Source organism: Syzygium oleosum, unplaced genomic scaffold (assembly GCF_021117445.2).
Source record: "Syzygium oleosum isolate NSW1041296 unplaced genomic scaffold, Sole_v2.1 Sole_v2.18, whole genome shotgun sequence".
Classification (NCBI taxonomy): Eukaryota; Viridiplantae; Streptophyta; class Magnoliopsida; order Myrtales; family Myrtaceae; genus Syzygium; species Syzygium oleosum.
The window spans coordinates 4302776-4320605 of NW_026607502.1; the positions used below are offsets into that span (position 1 = coordinate 4302776).

General features: G+C 39.8%; 1 protein-coding gene across 2 annotated transcripts; it reads right to left on the reverse strand.

Annotated features, from left to right (window-relative positions):
* Positions 1–1434: 1434 nt before the first annotated feature.
* On the reverse strand, positions 1435–9377 carry LOC115688925 (60S ribosomal protein L18a). Of its 2 annotated transcripts, XM_030614886.2 has the most exons (6): positions 8916–9377; positions 8328–8403; positions 7152–7266; positions 3667–3782; positions 3484–3547; positions 1435–1974 (listed from the first exon to the last, which is right to left on the reverse strand). In XM_030614886.2, exons 1-6 carry the CDS (start codon positions 9163–9165, stop codon positions 1633–1635), a joined length of 963 nt encoding a protein of 320 aa, XP_030470746.1. In that variant the 5' UTR covers positions 9166–9377; the 3' UTR covers positions 1435–1632. The 2 variants fall into 2 exon arrangements, with proteins under 2 accessions (XP_030470746.1, XP_030470745.1); XM_030614885.2 differs by lacking the exons at positions 7152–7266; positions 8328–8403; positions 8916–9377 and adding an exon at positions 4157–4317.
* Positions 9378–17830: the final 8453 nt, after the last annotated feature.

Here is a 17830-nt window from a genome sequence, read left to right on the forward strand (position 1 = left end):
GAAATTCCTAAAGCATCAATAAGCAATATAGGAAATATTTTCTTTAAGTTGGCAGCTGTCGCAAATTTGAGACAGAGCCCTCGATTCCCGAGGCAGTCCACTCCGCAGACATTTTGCCTTCTCTACAGACTTGAATTGTTTTCGCTCGCAATCTGTGTCGATGAGCGTGTTTGACAATGCGAAACCAAAGAATCATAAGGGTGATTGGAGTGTGTTGGGTTTGACTTGTAATTCGCAAGTGATTTCTTGGGTGCCTAGGCCACTCGACCCAGTGACGGCATTTAAGCAAAACTATTACCAAGAAGACACTTATGGAGGAGCCAATTACCAAAAGAGTCATGAATGAGATCGCCAGCTCCAACTCTTCCCTAATTAACCAAAAGATGCTCCCCATCTATATTTATCTTGACCCAAAGAAAATTGTATGTGAGGGAAGTGAAGATAGACCGTCTCCTCCAAGCTCTGTTTGAAAAGTTTGCTTTCACATCAAGGCGGAAGTTCTTATGTTATAGTTGAGTTGTAGTACAATTGTGTGATTGTCTCTATGAGCAAGGTTAGAGATATTAGAACCGGTGTACAGAATTGATTTACTTCTAACACAGTAAACCGCGGGTGCATCTAAGCAAGTGAACTATATATCATTTCCAACAAGAATCCGACTCGTTGCTCTGTTTTGCATTGTCCTAAGATCTCTAGATTATCCTAGTCCCTGGTTGATAAAATGAGCAGATTCCTCCTCAATGGTATGCGTGAGCATTGCGCTTCTTGGCTTGAGTATTTGCGCTTGCTCTCCAGCAAAACACACAACAGGCTTTTGGAATGATCATATGCTCTTTTCGTATGTTCTCATGTGAAGTCATTTTGTTCCAATGAGATCTTTTTTCTTCCATCGATAGATAAAGCTACATCGTTTGATTTCACGTCCTTGCTGATTTAAGAAAACCAAACCAGGGCAGAGGGGATTTCTTAGGGAATTAATCCTAAATTACTGCTCCATCCTAATCAATGAACAAGGCCAACATAACATTCTTCTGCTAGGCCACATGGCATCTGGTGGAACAAGCTGATGAAAAGTCAGCATAAGCATAACCTACAAGGCCTCATAGTGTAATCATTACATGAAATACTATCTCCTACTTGTAAACTGATATTAACAGCTAGTCAAGACCCAACAAAATGTCACCTCATGGTGTGCAAATCTCGGATAAAAGCTTTCATTATCATTCCATCATCCTCTTATTTTGCGGGGCTTCAATTGTTCTAAGAACTAAGTACCTACTGGCAACAAAATTAGATATGGAGTCTATAATCAAGGTCCAAACTACAGGTAAAGAGGTCATGATTCAAAAGATAGGTAGAGAAGAAACAAAGCTCCTTGCGCTCTTAAAGAAATGCCCAGACTTAATATGCATGTAAGCATAAGGTGAGCTAAGGTTAACATGCAAAAAGCCAACATCGCCACAAGTCATTGATCACCAAAAGTATAGAAGAAAACAAGGATAAATTCCAAAGAGCTCGATGTCCTAGGATAAATGACAAACTTCTCAGACACAAAAACGGAGAAAAATGAGAGGCTGCTGAGTTTTTACCAAAAACTATTGACCCTATAACTCAGATCAACAAATGCCAGTCTTACATAAACAAATTGGGCCTTGATGCCTTGTAGGTGGTTTTCAGCTTCCTGGTTGGGGGTCTAACCTTCTTGAATACCAGCGGGAACTTGATCTTCGAGTTGTGGAATTGCTTGGTGCTCTCCCTCTTGCAAAGCTTCGCCGGAACAGTGGCTGTCTTAATGATCTGGATACATGGGAACCTGACTCTGTGGCGAGATGCCATCTCGTTATACATCTGCTCCACAGCCCCATTCAGAGTGGTATCTCTGTATTCCTTGTACATGTTGTGGTATCCAGTTCGGCTTTGGTAACGGAGCCATATCCCATAGTTATTGATCTTCGTTGGGTTCTTCTCAAAAATCTGCAAGTGACTCTAGTAAGCAAAAAGAAATAGCAAGGCCACCTCACACATGATTAGGCAACTCAGACCAAACTGCATCACCCCTCAAGGACAAGACGAGTAATTGAAAGTGTAAAACATAGAGCAGAGGATAACCACCTCATCTTGTTCATTGCTCAGAGAGTTATGCATATATCTGTTTATATTTAAGAATCAACATAGGAGGTACAAACTAATAGCCAGGGTCTGCTGCTGCCCATGGTGCATGATCCTAATTTTGCATGTTCATGATTGATTTGGTTGTCAAGACTCCATGATGCATCTAGGTCGAGATATAATGAGCAGGTACAGTATCAGAGATTGATGATGTATGTATTATACCATAATCTTGCCAATCGATTAGCAGAATGAAAGTCCCAAAGAAAATATTTTTACTAAGGTTTGGAAAGGAAAGCACTTGAAAATAGAATAAGTCTCGCTGATATAAATCAGATCCTGACTAAAAGATGGTCAAACAATAGTTGTTATTCATCGCAAAGGAAGGAATGAATAATCAATCAAAACTTGCACTAAATTGGGTCTTCAATAAAAAATTTTGCTGTTCATGACTACTAATTGGAAACTCCTAGTTTAAATGTGAAACTTTACACATTCAGAGGAAAATGTTACAGTGAGAGTAGGCAAAAGCACCTCTAACTCTAATGGCCATACCATAGAAATTGAAAATCCAGATTTTGGAATTCAGAAACTAGTCCACAGGATCCATTTAAAAGATGGAACTTTCCTAGAACACTGAGATGGTTACAACTTCCATAGCTGAAAGGAAATCGATGTAAAAACATCCAGCTTTCTTTTCATTCTTACTATTAATTCGAAGAACAGTTCCTGATCTTAGAGTTACGTAGTTTATGAGGGAAGTGTCCACCTTCTGTCTCGGTCTATACTTTTCTCTTAAAAAAAGATATTCCAGCGACTTTCTAAGTCCATTCTCTCCATCTTCTCAATCCAATATCAACAGTGCAGGGAAAGCTCAAAACATCTTGGCTGATTTCACTGGAGCACTACCAAGTAGATGTTCCAGGAAGAAGCAACAAAAAGAAAACAACTCTTAACTCATCTAAAAACTTCAAAAGAAAAGTTTTGACTGTAAAAGCCACTCAAAAAATGAATTAATCCACTCAAGCCCATTGGCTCTCCCACGATTCCAACATTAGATTATGCTAGCTAGGTCTACAAAATTATCTAAAAAGCATGCGAGAAATTGATCTTCTCAGGGGAAAAGACTTCCAAGTGATGACTACCGTATATGATATTGAGAAAACTCATTCAGCAAGAAGGAACATGGGGGGAAAACCAAGCTTCAACTTCTGGTTTACAGAATAATACATCGAGCAGAGGGAAGCAAAGGTTCCTAAGAAATCAAAACATAACCTCACAAAAAAATTCCATGCAGCTCCTATTATCATTAGAACATTGTAAATCAATTCAAAGAGCAACCCCACTACTTAGAACTATTGACCAGAGACACACCTCGTTGATGGCGAGCACCTGGCCATTGCTCTTCTTGACCTTCTTCAGCTTCCTCAGGAAATACCTAACTCACATCAATTGACCGAATACCTAATCAATTTCTCAACAGGGACAATCAAATTTCGCGGTATCACACACAACAGCACAGTGCCCAAAAACCCAAATATCTCATTACTCGCGTACCAGAACTTGGACTTGGCGCGGACCTCATTGGTGGCCCACAGCTTCATGCGATAGATCTTCGGGTGATCATCTGCCTCGGTGGGCAGGGCTCTACCCACAACCTGGTACTGGTGAAACTGCAACCCGCAAGATACAAAATTTCCTCAGGGAACAAAAAAACAAACACAATCCCCCCAAACCCAATTTCGTAAACCCCAGCGACAAGTTAAAATTCCTCGCAAAGCGACAGAATTTCACGAAATGCACCCCACTTCTCGCGGTCAATCAGATGTTCCAACATCACCAGCCATCAAAAATCTCAAATTTATGGTTTCATTCTCCCTATCTGATGACGAGAAACATGGCAGACAAAGCACGGATCGAATGATGCAAGGAGCTAGGTACACGCGCGCGACGAAGCCACTGGATGATCCGAACATTTTCGCCCAATTGGGCAATCGATGCGACCTACAAAGTATAGAGAGAGAGAGAGAGAGATGGAAGCACAGACCCTGAAGGTGACCATTTCGGACGCGAGATGGAGGAGACGATGAAGATCTGCGACGGTCGCTATGCACTTCCCCTCCTCGTTGCTGGAAGTGGCGAGCTAGGGTTTTGTGTTGCTTTTATAGTAGAGTCGAACAACTAGATGCAAACGGCACAAACCCTAGTTCTTGTCCTCTCTCTCTCACTCTCTCTCCCTCACTCTTTCTTCTTTTATTTTCTCCTCTCTTTTTTTTTTTTTGCTATTTAGTACTTGCTATATAACCTTGGGGGGAAATATCTTTTTAGCACTTTGAGGTATTAATATATTTATTGTTTAATTTTCATTGTGATGGAAATTCTTGTTCTTGGCCATATGAACCTTAATTCTTATGAGAAATTTGATAAATTGGTTGGTATTTTAGTAGAACTCGACGAACACCTGATTAATATTTACATGGACACCCGTGTACTTTAGCAAATGGAATCTCATCTGAGATTATTTTCACTCTTGCACATTCCTAGCACGCGGATGTGGCGTGCCAATCAGGGTGAAAGCGCACATGTCCATGGTCTTGCTTATAGCATATGATAATTGCGTAATTTTGATGATTTAAATCTAAGTTTTTTAAGTGAGAAGATGAACATCTTTTCCACTTGAGGAGCTCCTCTGGATTTCCCCCAAAAAATAGCTAGGGATAGTGACATAAAAGATTCTTGAACTTTTTAATTTGTGGAATATCAAATGGGACTATTTTTTGTGCAATTGGTACATTGAACTTTTTTAGATTTGTGCAATGTTGGTCGTTCCATCAAATGCTTGGATAGAAATTTTGATATGGCAGTCTAATAAACCATTGAGTAATTGCAGGGTAACTATGTATCTCCTATTGTGGCTTTTATAAATTTTAAAATTTAAAAAACATTTGAAGATAGTCTAATTTGAAAAGAAAAAACATGGAGAAAAAACTGATAGCACTGGGGGATATGGCAGAATTTGGGTTGGAGGATGGCGGAAATGGACCGGATGATCACGTACCCTCGCCACTGGTTGATGTGGCCGTAGACCCTCGTCAACGAGTGCCGAGATGGTTGACGAGGGTCGCAGCCCTCCCTCAAATCTAGGCAAGGCTAGCAACCTCACATTTAACCCTGGGCGAGGTTCAGTCACTCTCACTACCGCTTGCAGGGACAAAGACGAAGGCGAAGGCCAACACGGCTGCAAGGTTAATCCAAACCTGTCGAGTATCTCTGTCAAACCCTCCATCAGTTCGACTATGTGCACCTACGTATGATTAGAGGGGGTGGCAGCAATGCCCCGTGCGAGGGTCTAGAAGCCCTTGTCGACAGCTCGGTAATGCCACCGACGCCGCCTCCATGGCCTCCGCTGCCCAACGTCCGCCTCCTCCTCTCTGTTTTGACTCTGTAGTTTCTTTCCATTCTTCTAGTCCGCATCCGCAACTATTTGATGATAGCACTGATGTGGCGCTAACATAGCTGCCATGCTAAATCATATAGTTGTATGAAGAATACAGAGTTAATTAGAAGTATAACATCTACATCTTTTATCTTAAGCCAACAACCCAAAATAATAACAGATAAGTTCATCATTCACTGTCAACATCAAGAACACTGACTTAATTGAAAATTGGTCACTCAATTAAGCTCTCACTATGGTCGCCATGTCTCAAATTTGGTCACCCAACGTTGTCATACCGCTGCCATTAATCGTCACCAAGGCGACCGAATCAGCTTGAATGTGTTATGCCATAACTAAATCCGCTCTTTGGCCACAGTTACAAACATTCATGTCCAGACCTAATTAAACATTCCGATTCGCATGTGAAGCTTGATTTTGCTAGCATGTCATGCTATATTTGCTGATGAATTGAAATTTAGACTGAAATGAACCCAAGATACTAGATTGCTGCAATTTTTGAAGTTCAAACCAGAACGAGACGTATTAAAAAATCTGATCTCCATGGAATAAGCACAAAATTTCTTACCTGATTTTGCAACTAACCCCAAACAAAGAGCACCAGAAAATGGAAACCCTTGTTATTATTCTTGCATCAACCTTAGAAATTACTTTGCATTTAGAAGAATATCTTTTAGATAAAATGACAGTATAATAGCAGCAAACTTTTCAGCGGTGTCGAGGCATCACTGTACAAGTATTGTGGAGTCCCTCAGTATGATCTCACCACCGATGAGCCCCCCTTGTCGCACCCACAGTAACAGCAAGAACAGCAAGGAAAGACTGAAATGTCAAAAATAAGAACTGCTACGTTAGTGTTAACGAACTTCTCACACAGCCAGTGAAATAAACTTGTAATCACAAATTCGGAATTATACACTGATACCGGTAAATAATGCAATAACCACTATATAAACCAGCTAATTTATAAACAGTAGTTGCAACTTGCAAAAGCTATTAGTTTTTTTCTCGAGTGAATGCTAAACATAATCTGCAATGAGCGATAGTCTAGCAAAGGGATAAATATTTTCTACAACTATTCATCAGCGCGATTAGATTATAAAAAGTAAACTCTACTGGGTAGAGATATACATTTTTGGACTTATAAATTTGAAAACTGATATTTCTTGGCTAGGCAATTACTGGGTGTCATTATCAGCCCATGCAGCTTGGACAATCGAGTTCCTCAGTTTCCCGCTAAGTTGAAGTTGGTGCCTAGAAATAGTAACATGAGGAGGAAAATACTCTGGTAGAAGCTCCATGGAAAATGCAATAACACAGGTATATACGCTGGACAAGTAACATTCCTTATGTATTGAAGTGAAGGAAAAAAATTTAAGCATGGGATCAAGGCATAATGCAGAACCAATTAGAGAATTCTTAAAGTTCTAAGCATTCTCCAAAGTTGCTATGCCCAAAATTGAGTCGACTTCCCAAGAGATTGTCAGCAAGTCAATGTGAATAGATCTGGTGATAACTCATCCATTAACACAAGCATGTCATTCTTAAGCAAGATAAGGTATAAGGATAGAGAATAGACACTTACAGCTATTGCACAAGCAACATATCCGGGCTTTTCTCGCCGATCTGGGCAACAACAAATAAGGAGAAAAGTCCCAATGTACCAGGGGATTCCACCGAGAAAGAAACCAATCAAGAACCTTGCAGATGAGATAATGTAATTAGCATCACTTTACTAACCTCAAGAAACCCCAAAAGTTTACAAATAAGGCCACCATTTGGGAAGATAAATCGCTTGTTCATTAACTTCCATTATTCCATACAAGGCCCTTGAAAAAGATTGCTCCACCTCTACTTGACAAAATTCAGAAATTATTTGGTCTGAAGCTACCAACAGAATGAGAGATACAGAATGCCTTCAACTTTTTTCATTTTAAAAAGTTAGGTTGCATTTCAATTTTCAATTTCTCACTGCACAAATTCTGTTGTAGTTCCTAAAATGACCCTGCCCACTGCTATTCATGTACTCATTCCCAAGTTCCTTTTTATTATTCTTATTTCTTGTAACTATAATAACACTAAAACTCTCTCTCTCTCTCTCTCTCTCTCTCTCTCTCTCTCTCGACTATCTGTATCTTTAGTAGTACAATTCATACCAGATCGCATGGGCAAATTGCATTGTTAAGCTAACAACAATTCACACTGGTCAAGGTATATTGAGTGCATAAAGATAATCCTCGTTGCTGTTGACTGTCTGCTAACTAATTTTGATTAATACATTGATTGGGGGAAAAACCCACAGACCAATCCCAATCATGTCTGACACGTAAAACAACAGGTGCAAGGCTTCAGTTTAACCAATATAAAGCCGTTCATCTAATGAAGTTCTGTCCAGCCTGAGGAGATATTTGGATTTTTACCCATAATACAGACAATAGGCTTTCCATCCAATTGGCCAATTCTCAGGCAATGCACACTCGAAGAGGATACCAAGTTCAAAGAAAAACAAAATGATTTAAGCATGCAACGACGATGAATATTTACGCGCAACTTACAAATGAGAAGATAAATCAAGCAATAGATGATTTTCACCGTGCGCACTCTGAGGTAACATGAAAAGATAGTTATAGCTCCTGTCGTCCTTGGGTGCGACAAAGACCGCGTTCCCTTATAAATTCTCCTAACCCTTAATTAACCGCTTAAAATTTTCAGGTGATGCATTGCACAGCTAGAAAGAAGTGGCTAATCTAGAATAACTTACAAGAACCAGCCGATACCAATACCGCAGCAAGGCAAACGCCGCTCTATAACCGGTGTTCCCTCCACAATTGCATAACCTTCAATGAACAAGAACCCATAATGAGATATAGAGACATTGTAAGCAACCGAAGTGTTTGGAACGGTCGTCAAAACCACAGGAAAACAATGTCTTTCCTGTCATTGCAACAAAACCTATCGAGTCCATCATTTCTTCTGCGTCATACAATCAAGAACCAAAGGTGATCATATCAAGCGATCTACTAACTCTTACGGAGGACACGCTACGAATCGCCATGTGAAATCAGAAATTTTACGTCCGAGAGACAGATCGAAGAACCAATAATTTTAAAACAATAGAACAGATCATCATGTTCTAGCTGTGATAATCATTAAGCATGCGAAAACGAAGCTGCAATCTCCACAGGACAACGTGATCCCACCAAAACATACAGAACATCAGGAAAAAGAAACAGAATTCAACATCCCGTTTCCATCCTGAAGGCGATTTCTAAATATAATCACAGAAAGAATTCGCGAAATCAAACCCGAAACTCAAAAGAATCAGCGCGTGTACGACGAGATGAGATACCTGCGACGGTTTGATAACCGTAAGCATAGTACCGGGGACTGCCGGCGGAGCCCGGAGGAGGAGCCGGCTGGGGGAACCCGATCACCGGCGGAGGGAGCTGCTGCTGCGGAGGCGGAGGAGGAGGAGGGTTGTAGTAGTTCGCGACACCTTGGAACGTTCCGTAGTAGTTCGGGCTCTGCTGGTCGCCGCCGCCGCCGCCGCCGCCCGCGCCCGAGCCAATCAAGCCCCGGCTTTTGTCGTCTTGGCTCATCGTCGCGCTCGGCTTCTGTCCCGGCGGTTCGTCCGCTTCGGTTTCCCTCGCGATCGACGGATCGGAGACGCAGGGGGCGAAGGCGATCGCCGGATCTCCGTCGACCGGCGACCGGCGATGAGGTTGCGGTCGTCTTCTCCTCCTCCTCCTCCTCCTTCCTGGTCGTCTCTGCAACAGAATCGGAGGAAGAAGACGAAGACGATGACGAAGAGGCGGAGGAAATTTTCTCGTTTGCTTTTAATTTATTTAAATCTCAATAATCGAAATATTAAAATCAATTTTCATCGATTTTTTTTTGTCTAATTTTGGGGAGGTTTCAGTTTTGGTGGTAAATCGGAAATCGACCCGTTTTGACCCATTTTCCTAAAAATTAATTTACCAAAACGCGTCCTTTTCGGGAAAAATAAAATATTTAAAAAAATATTTTACTGAAAATGATTATTTGTTTTGTTTACAAAAACAAGTGAAAACTATATATTTTTACTGATTACAAAAATGTTTAGACATGTTTTGTTGTAGATAATGAAAAAAAAATTCATTGACTAATTATTTTAAATGATATAAGTGATCATATTTAGGAAAATGTAATTCGTGTAATCCATTTTCTAAGAAACAGGGGAGCCTTAAATTGAGCTATGATACTTGATTATTCTGCATTTTATAGAAAAAAATAGAGGGCAATAAACAATAAATCACTAAAAAACCGCAGGAATAAAAAAAAATATCATGCAAGATGGAATAAAACACGGGAAATTGCCTTTTTCATTCCATGAAAATAAATAATAGGTGGTGTATGCATTGGAAAAGGTTTATTTGCATGCGCGGTGACAAAATAAAAATCAATTATATTTTATCAAATAATTTTCAATCACCGTTGATGGTAGAGGGGTCAAAGATTTAGAAGGCAACAAAGGGTAATAAACTCATTATTGTAATTTAACAATTATCGATCTAATATTACTTTGGAAGCTTTCCAAATTGAAAGATGTTTTTAATTAGAATTTATTGTTATCTATTATTTTATTAGAGCACGAAAATACATTACCATGGATATGCGCTGTATTGCTTGTCTTCTTTCACGTAAAGAGTCCTCAATAATGGAAATTGCATGCAAAAATTCCATCACCATACTGTATTAGTGAAAAATTAGAAGTTTGAGATAAACAATAAAAAAGTACACATGACAAATATATGCCTCTAAGAAATATTATATTTATCTCTAAGTGAGTAGAAGTGGTAAAAAAAAAAAAGAAATGACAAAAAATAACTGTTTTATTACTTTGTTTGGCCAATTAACTCAATGGTGAAGGAATATTTACACTCATATAAAACGAATGATGGGACGAATTTGATTCTTCGTACTAATGAGTACCGGACATCCTTTTTGGGGCACTTTTATGAATCTCGACTTATATCTTACCCATGACGAGCATTCTTGTAATGAAAAAAGGCAACCTATATGAACTTCTTGCGACGACCATGAAAATTTCTATAGCATAAGTATTTGTTTTTTTTTTTTTTTACACTTTGTGTGGTAAACAACACAAGAGACCTACCCACCTGCGCATGGCCGAGTTGATGGACGCTTTCCTTCCCTATTCAGAGGTTCTGGGTTCGAATCCCCGCTCGGTTCCGTAATTTAAGTGGGGGGCTTTGGTGGTGGGTTGCTGGGCTAGTCTCCCCCGAGGTATAGGCGCCCCCGATTACCTGTGCGGGCTCGTCCCCGGGGAATGGTGGCGGATCCTCGGTTACCAAACAAAAAAAAAAAACACAAGAGACCTGAATGAAAATTGCAGAGTATTTGCAAAGTGTATTATTATGTATATTTGCTCTCTTTCTTAAATGGGCTAAATCCTAGGTTTGGTAATGCATTTGGGTTGCAAAAAATAAATGGGTCAGTTGCAAATTCGTGAAGGCTAGACTCATCTAAGCCCCCTCCAATTGAGAATGTAGACGGGCTTCTAAAGAGAGTTTTATATGGATATTGGGCCAGCCACAGAGGGGATTCAAAAGGAAGTCTGGGGCATTTGCCAACCATGAAGGAAAGGAAGTCTTGCTCTTGATTGGCACCAAAACACTCCGCCGTTGCTACAAGATTTGGGCTCCAATGAGGGAGGGAGTTTTGGATGCTCCACTCGGCAAAGACAATTTTAGTTTATCCAAATCAATCAACGCGTGCAAAAAATATTTCGATTTTTAAAGAATATGAGAAAAACGGGACGCTTGGCATGATGGGTGACTAGGGACACATACTCTAGTTCGTTCGGAAATGGTAAGATCTTTGGTAGAGGACATGAAGCGCTCTTCCTTGAGTGTGTGTATGTTAAGTGCACTGTCTCCATCCAAATTCCGACTTATCATAGGCTAAGGAGCGAAACGGCATCTCGCTTGGTCATGTGTGCTACAATACTCTTGGGCAAGAGAACATTCATGTCCAGACCGATAGAACAAGCAAGCTCTTGAGTACACTCGACTCAGACACGAAAATAGAGTTAGAGTGAGAGAGCGAAAGACTAGAAGCAAGTCGTTACGCAATTTGTTAGCATTATAGTCTTGCAAGCCAATCGGTCTACCATCATGCTACAGCTATCTTGGGTAAAGAAGAGAAAGGTTTAAGGTACGTTTGTTTCACAGAAAATTTCATAAAAAAAAAATATTTTTCATGAAAAAAAATTTCAAGGAAAATATTTAGTTTTCATTTATTTGGTAGTTTAGGGAAAGTGATTTACTTTTTGTCAGAAGTAAAAGTTATTTTCCCCCAATCTAAACTTATTGTTTTCAGTCCATTAGAACATGTTAAGTAAATTAATTAGTTTTCCTTTAAACAATAGTGGACTAGTTATTCCACGGGAACAAGTTAGAGTATGAATTGCAGTAAATGAGATAATGGCTCAACATAAGTGTCTTTAAACTTATGACTTTATAGTTCATGTCCTTTCAATTTTTTACTGCAGTCTTTGTCTTTAATATTATTGTAATTATGGGTTAATGGCTCAACTAATGTGATAGTTTATGTTCTTTCAGTTTTCTACTGTAGTTTTCTTTGTCTTTAAAAAGACGTGTCTCTTTAGTTCATAAAATGGAGTCCTCTAGGTGTGCCGATTTCGAGAAGTTTTCGATAGAATTATGTTCGCATAGTGCTAATACAAACATGTTCGAGGTATTGTATTTTGGAAGGCATAGTTCATGAAACTGCTTAGCACCGTTGCCAGAAACTAATCGCTCTAATGAAATTCAGTTAACCATACCTTACCTACTGTGTAGTTTTGTTACAATTTTATAGCAATTGTGCAAGTTCAAATTTGGTTTGTAATTGTATCCTCTTTTGCTCACAAATTTGGTCATTATCAAAGTTGTTATCGCTTTTTCAGAGTTATCATTTATGGTTAAAGAAACTATGTTACGTAATTTTCCTACAATATGTTTTAGTAACAAAGTAAGATTTAAGTATGAGTCTAAGGCTCCACTTGTTTTGCGGAAAATGAATGATTCAGAAACATTATTCTAAAATCAATCGCTTTTATCGCTTGAAATAATTAGTCGATAAAAAAAATTTCAATATTGATAACGATTTATATCTAAATATTTTCGTATTTTCATGGATGACAAAAACTTTTTCTCCGTTTGTTCAATTCGGTAAACGATACAAGCGATTATTTTTAGGAAAGTGTTTCCCAAAGCCATCCCTTTTTATTGAAATGAACACACCTTAACACGACAAGAATAGTGATAGGTCCTTGTAAATGATGACCAAGTTTCAATGTTAAAAAACCTCCAACTTTAACTTTTATCATAATTTTACCTTTTGTCTCATAAAAAATCTCAAATTTTAGGTACAGTCCCAATTCTACTATAAACTTTTTTTTGTCAAATAAAAAACCCTCAACTTTAGGTCTTGTCCTAATTTTATCATAAAACTTTTACAGTCTCATAAAAAATCACAAATTTACTTGAGTCACAAATCTACCCCCATTAACCCTCTATGCAAAATTTCTCGTTGACAATCTAAAGATGGAAAACTCTCAAGCACTAGTTGTTCGAGCATCTCGAGCGCTCTCCGACTGCGAGAGATCGATGAGCGCAAAATCCCTAAGGGCGATTTTGACGGAGGGTTAATAGAGAGTAGATTTGGGACTCAAGTAAAAATTAGTGATCTTTTACGAAACGAAAAAATTAAAGTGAAATTGAAATTAGACCTAAAGTTGGGATTTTCTTATGAGATAAAAACAAGTTTAGGGTAAAATTGATATTGGACCTAAAGTTTAGGATATAATTGGGACTGGACCTAAAGTTGATGGTCTTTTACGGGACAAAAAAAAGTTTACGGTAGAATTGGGATAAAAGTTAAAGTTTGAAGTCTTTTTTGGGTATTAGAGTTTTCAAAGTGCTAGGGAAATAGCTTGGAAAATCATTGGAAAGCAGCACTGGAGCTGCAGATGTGTGTCGAAAATCACGACAGGACAGCAGCGAGGGAGCTGCGACTGCGAGCTCGAACTGTTGAAGGAGCAGCAGCCACACCCATTTTTCTTGCCGGACACCAACCTCCTTGTACTGTCGTTGGCGTCACGCAACACGATGACAAGCCCACGGAACGTGGTTGTTTCCTTCCCAGTTTTGCTGGGGTAAGTATAGCGCAAGTGCCATAACTTTTGTACGGAGGACACTTAAGTGCTATAACTTTTTTTTGGCTCACTTGAGTGCCATAACTTTAAAAAAAAAGATCACTTAAGTGCCACTTACGAGCTGGTCGTGAGGGCCCAAAACCGCGGCTTTTCCGGCCGAACCATGACCTTCCCGAGGAGGCGAGCACCACCAGCTTGAAGAGGGGGTGTCGGTGAATCATTCCATGGCCTCCGTTGGTCTCGAAATTTCCGTTTTAGCCTCTGTTGACGAAGGTAAAAATGCTTCATAGTCGCACATTTATCAAGCCGATTTGTGTGACTACGAAGCATTTTTACCTTCGTCAACGGAGGCTAAAACGGAAATTTCGAGACGAACGGAGGCCATGGAATGATTCACCGACACCCCCTCTTCAAGCTCGTGGTGCTCGCCTCGCAGGAAAGGTCACCGTTTGGCTGGAAAAGCCGCGGTTTCGGGCCCTCACGACCATCCCCTCTGACAAGCTATTCATGAGGGCCTGAAACCGCGGCTTTTCCGGTCGAACGGTGACCTTCCCAGCGAGGCGAGCACCACCAGCTTGAAGAGGGGGTGTCGGTGAATCATTCCATGGCCTCCGTTCGTCTCGAAATTTCCGTTTTAGCCTCCGTTGATGAAGGTAAAAATGTTTCATAGTCACACAAATCGGTTCGATAAATTGTGTGACTACGAAGCATTTTTACCTTCGTCAACGAAGGCTAAAACGGAAATTTCGAGACGAACAGAGGCCATGGAATGATTCACCGACACCCCCTCTTCAAGCGGGTGGTGCTCGCCTCGCCGGGAAGGTCACCGTTTGGCTGGGAAAGCCGTGGTTTCGGGCCCTCACGACCAACCCCTCTGACAAACTAGTCGTGAGGGCCTGAAACCGCGGCTTTTCCGGTCGAACGGTGACCTTTCCGGCTAGGCGAGCACCACCAGCTTGAAGAGGGGGTGTCGGTGAATCATTCCATGGTCTCCGTTCGTCTCGAAATTTCCATTTTAGCCTCCGTTGACGAAGGTAAGAATGCTTCGTAGTCACACATTTATCGAGCCGATTTGTGTGACTACGAAGCATTCTTACCTTCGTCAACGGAGGCTAAAACGAAAATTTTGAGACGAACGGAGACCATGGAATGATTCACCGACACCCCCTCTTCAAGCTGGTGGTGCTCGCCTCGTCGGGAAGGTCACCGTTCGACTGGAAAAGCCGCGGTTTTGGGCCCTCACGACCAACTCGTAAGTGACACTTACGTGATCTTTTTTTTGAAAGTTATGGCACTCAAGTGAGAAAAAAAAAAGTTATGGCACTTAAATGTCCTCCGTACAAAAGTTATGGCACTTGCACTGTACTTACTCCCAGTTTTGCTCCATCTGTACTTTACTGTTCCGTAGCGCTTATCAAAAACCAAACTTGAATTCTTGGACGCATCAACTTGGGCTAGCATTTCTTTGAACCCTGCCATACGCCACGCATTAGTAAAATCGACTAATGCATCATTAGCGGTGTCCCTGGCTGTCTCTCCTTCCTCAGGAGAGGATGAGTAAAGGGAAGGACTGTTGAAATCACACGTTGGAAATTGACCTTCTTTCTTCTAAGAAACAAGCAACAGAGCGCGCACGTAACGCAGCATGTGGGATAATAAAGAAAAAAGTGATTCTTTAATAGATAAAGAGTGCATGAAGTGTAATGATTTGATCTTTAGATTTTGTGAAAGGGGAAAGATTCGAATGTGGAAAGGGTGAGACATTTCAAAAGTCGCCTTCTAGTTGTCTTCTTGACTTTTATATTACGATTTCTTTATGGGTAAGTCGAGTTCATTGCATCATCATTTGGCAAGCAATGCTCTTGCCATAGCATTATTGACTTAATGCTGCAAAGTCTTATGGCCTTCAATCGTGTATACTCACAATCAAGGGGAAAATATGCACAATTTTTAAAGATATGGAGAATCAATTGAGATGTAGTGAATCTCCTAGATGTAGATGTCTCTTTAATATTCTTTCAAACTCAAGGTTACTAATTTAAGATGACATAGAAGAAGTCAACTGCCCCGGTGGATGTGCCTTAGCGAAGACATTGGTAATATGATCGACCGATGAAGCAGAGACGAGACGAATAGTGCCATGAAGTATGTGATATTATATAAAATGACGGTATACTTGAATGTAGTCGATACGCTCATGGAAAACACCATCATGTGCTATTTGAATAGCACTTCGACTGTTGCAGTAAATTAAGAGCAAGGTCATGAACTCCCATGTCTTCCGGTAACCATCACAACCACAATAATTCCAATATTGTATCAGCAAGAGCACGGTATTTTGATTATGTACTAGATCGATTGACGATAATCTATTTATTGCAACGCCATGAGATAACTGAGTTATCTAGAAAGATGTAGTAGCTTGTAGTTGACGTAACGAAGAATTTGAAGAACTGCAACAAAGTGAGTTGTCCGCGGCGTGGTCATACTGACTAACAATGTGAAAAACACAAGCAATGTCAGGACAAGTAATTGTGAGGTATATAATGTTGAGGAAAACTTCTAATGAATTTTGAAGCTGACAAAACTTTCTATGTTTATATTGTGAATCTGACATGCATTCCATTCCAGGTTAATATATTCTGGAAGTTCAGAAGGAAATATCAGTCTTTACAAGCTCTCAGAACTAAAAGTTCAGACTCAGAATGAGAAGTTCAGACTTTACCATAAAAGTCATTCAGACTCTTTTTAAGTCTTCAAAGAACTTCAGACCTTATGAGAAATAGGTTCATATCTTATTAAAAGAATCCCGCTAATCTAAGTTCTAAAAGAAACCCAGACGCAGAAGTTTTTCAGACGCAGAAGCAAAACTGATTCAAAACAAATCACAACAGCTAATGATCTGGCATGTATTTCACAAAAGGAAAGTTTTGATTATCTCAATCTAAAGCTATAATTGATTGACAATCAAACATTATGACAAGTATGCATTACAACGGATAAAGCTCTACTTATGGAAACCAAGATTCTGATTGTATAGGCAACCAAAATCAGCGGGATTCAGATTTTGTCAACCAACGGCTACTCAATCCATTTTATACAAATCTGTCCAAGATGAAGATTAGAAGATGATCCTCTGAAGACTGTCCAACGGCTAGTTTAGAAGTGGAGGAGTATAAAAGGAGATCTATGAGGAGTAGAAGGAGAAGAACGAAATCGAGAATTAACAAGTCCAAAGTCTGAGCATACTCCGATCCTTTCTCTTGTCTTTTTTGAGCTAAAGATTAAGATCTTGAGGGATTCTTTGTAAGAGTGATTGTGTGAGATAGAGAGTCCTATCATACACAAGAGTGCTGTCACTCAGAATCTGTAATTCCTCTTGATTACATAGTAAAATCCAGCCAGTAGGCTGTCAGCATAGGAGAGTGGACGTAGGCTTGCTATAAGCCGAACCACTATAAACTTGTGTGCAGTTTTTCTATCCCTTATCTCTTACTTTACATACTACACATCAAGAGCACTGTCTAAATAAACTGTTTTGAATTTAAATTTTATTCAAACTCTACTGTGATCTATCATTTCTGCTATAAATTGATCAGAATTGTTTAAATCACCTATTCACCCCCCTCTAGGTGATCCTTGCTAGCTACATCATATAAGATTGCCTTCTAGTTGTCGATAGAGTATATGATTGGAAAGAGGAGTCCTATCTTTGTCATCAAACTGATAAGTCCTGCTTTCGAAAGAAAATCAGTGACATATTTTGCTTAAGAAAGATAATAACCGGAGGAATCTAAAGCAACCTCCAAGCCTAGCAAATAGCCGAGTTGCCCTATATCCTTCTTTTCAAACCGTTGATTGAGATACCGCTAGACTTTGATGAAGCCATTATGATCATTTGAACTGGAAAATTAAATTTCGACATTTGTAGGTGTTACGGTGAGACTTATTCTCCAGTTGATTCGAGAACGTAAAATTCTTTTTCATTGAGGTTCCTAGTAGCTTTACTCCGATTTAGATCCAGATTCATTTGGCACGACAAG

What these genes read in the sequence shown, in the direction of transcription:
- LOC115688925 (XM_030614886.2), bottom strand. Translation starts at nt 9,165, where the DNA reads ATGAGCCAAGACGACAAAAGCCGGGGCTTGATTGGCTCGGGCGCGGGC. An exon ending in ATTGGTATCGGCTGGTTCTT is followed by an intron (nt 7,267 to 8,327) that starts GTAAGTTATTCT and finishes CTCATCTGCAAG; the next exon opens with GTTCTTGATTGGTTTCTTTC. An exon ending in AGGTGCTCGCCATCAACGAG is followed by an intron (nt 1,975 to 3,483) that starts GTGTGTCTCTGG and finishes AGTCACTTGCAG; the next exon opens with ATTTTTGAGAAGAACCCAAC.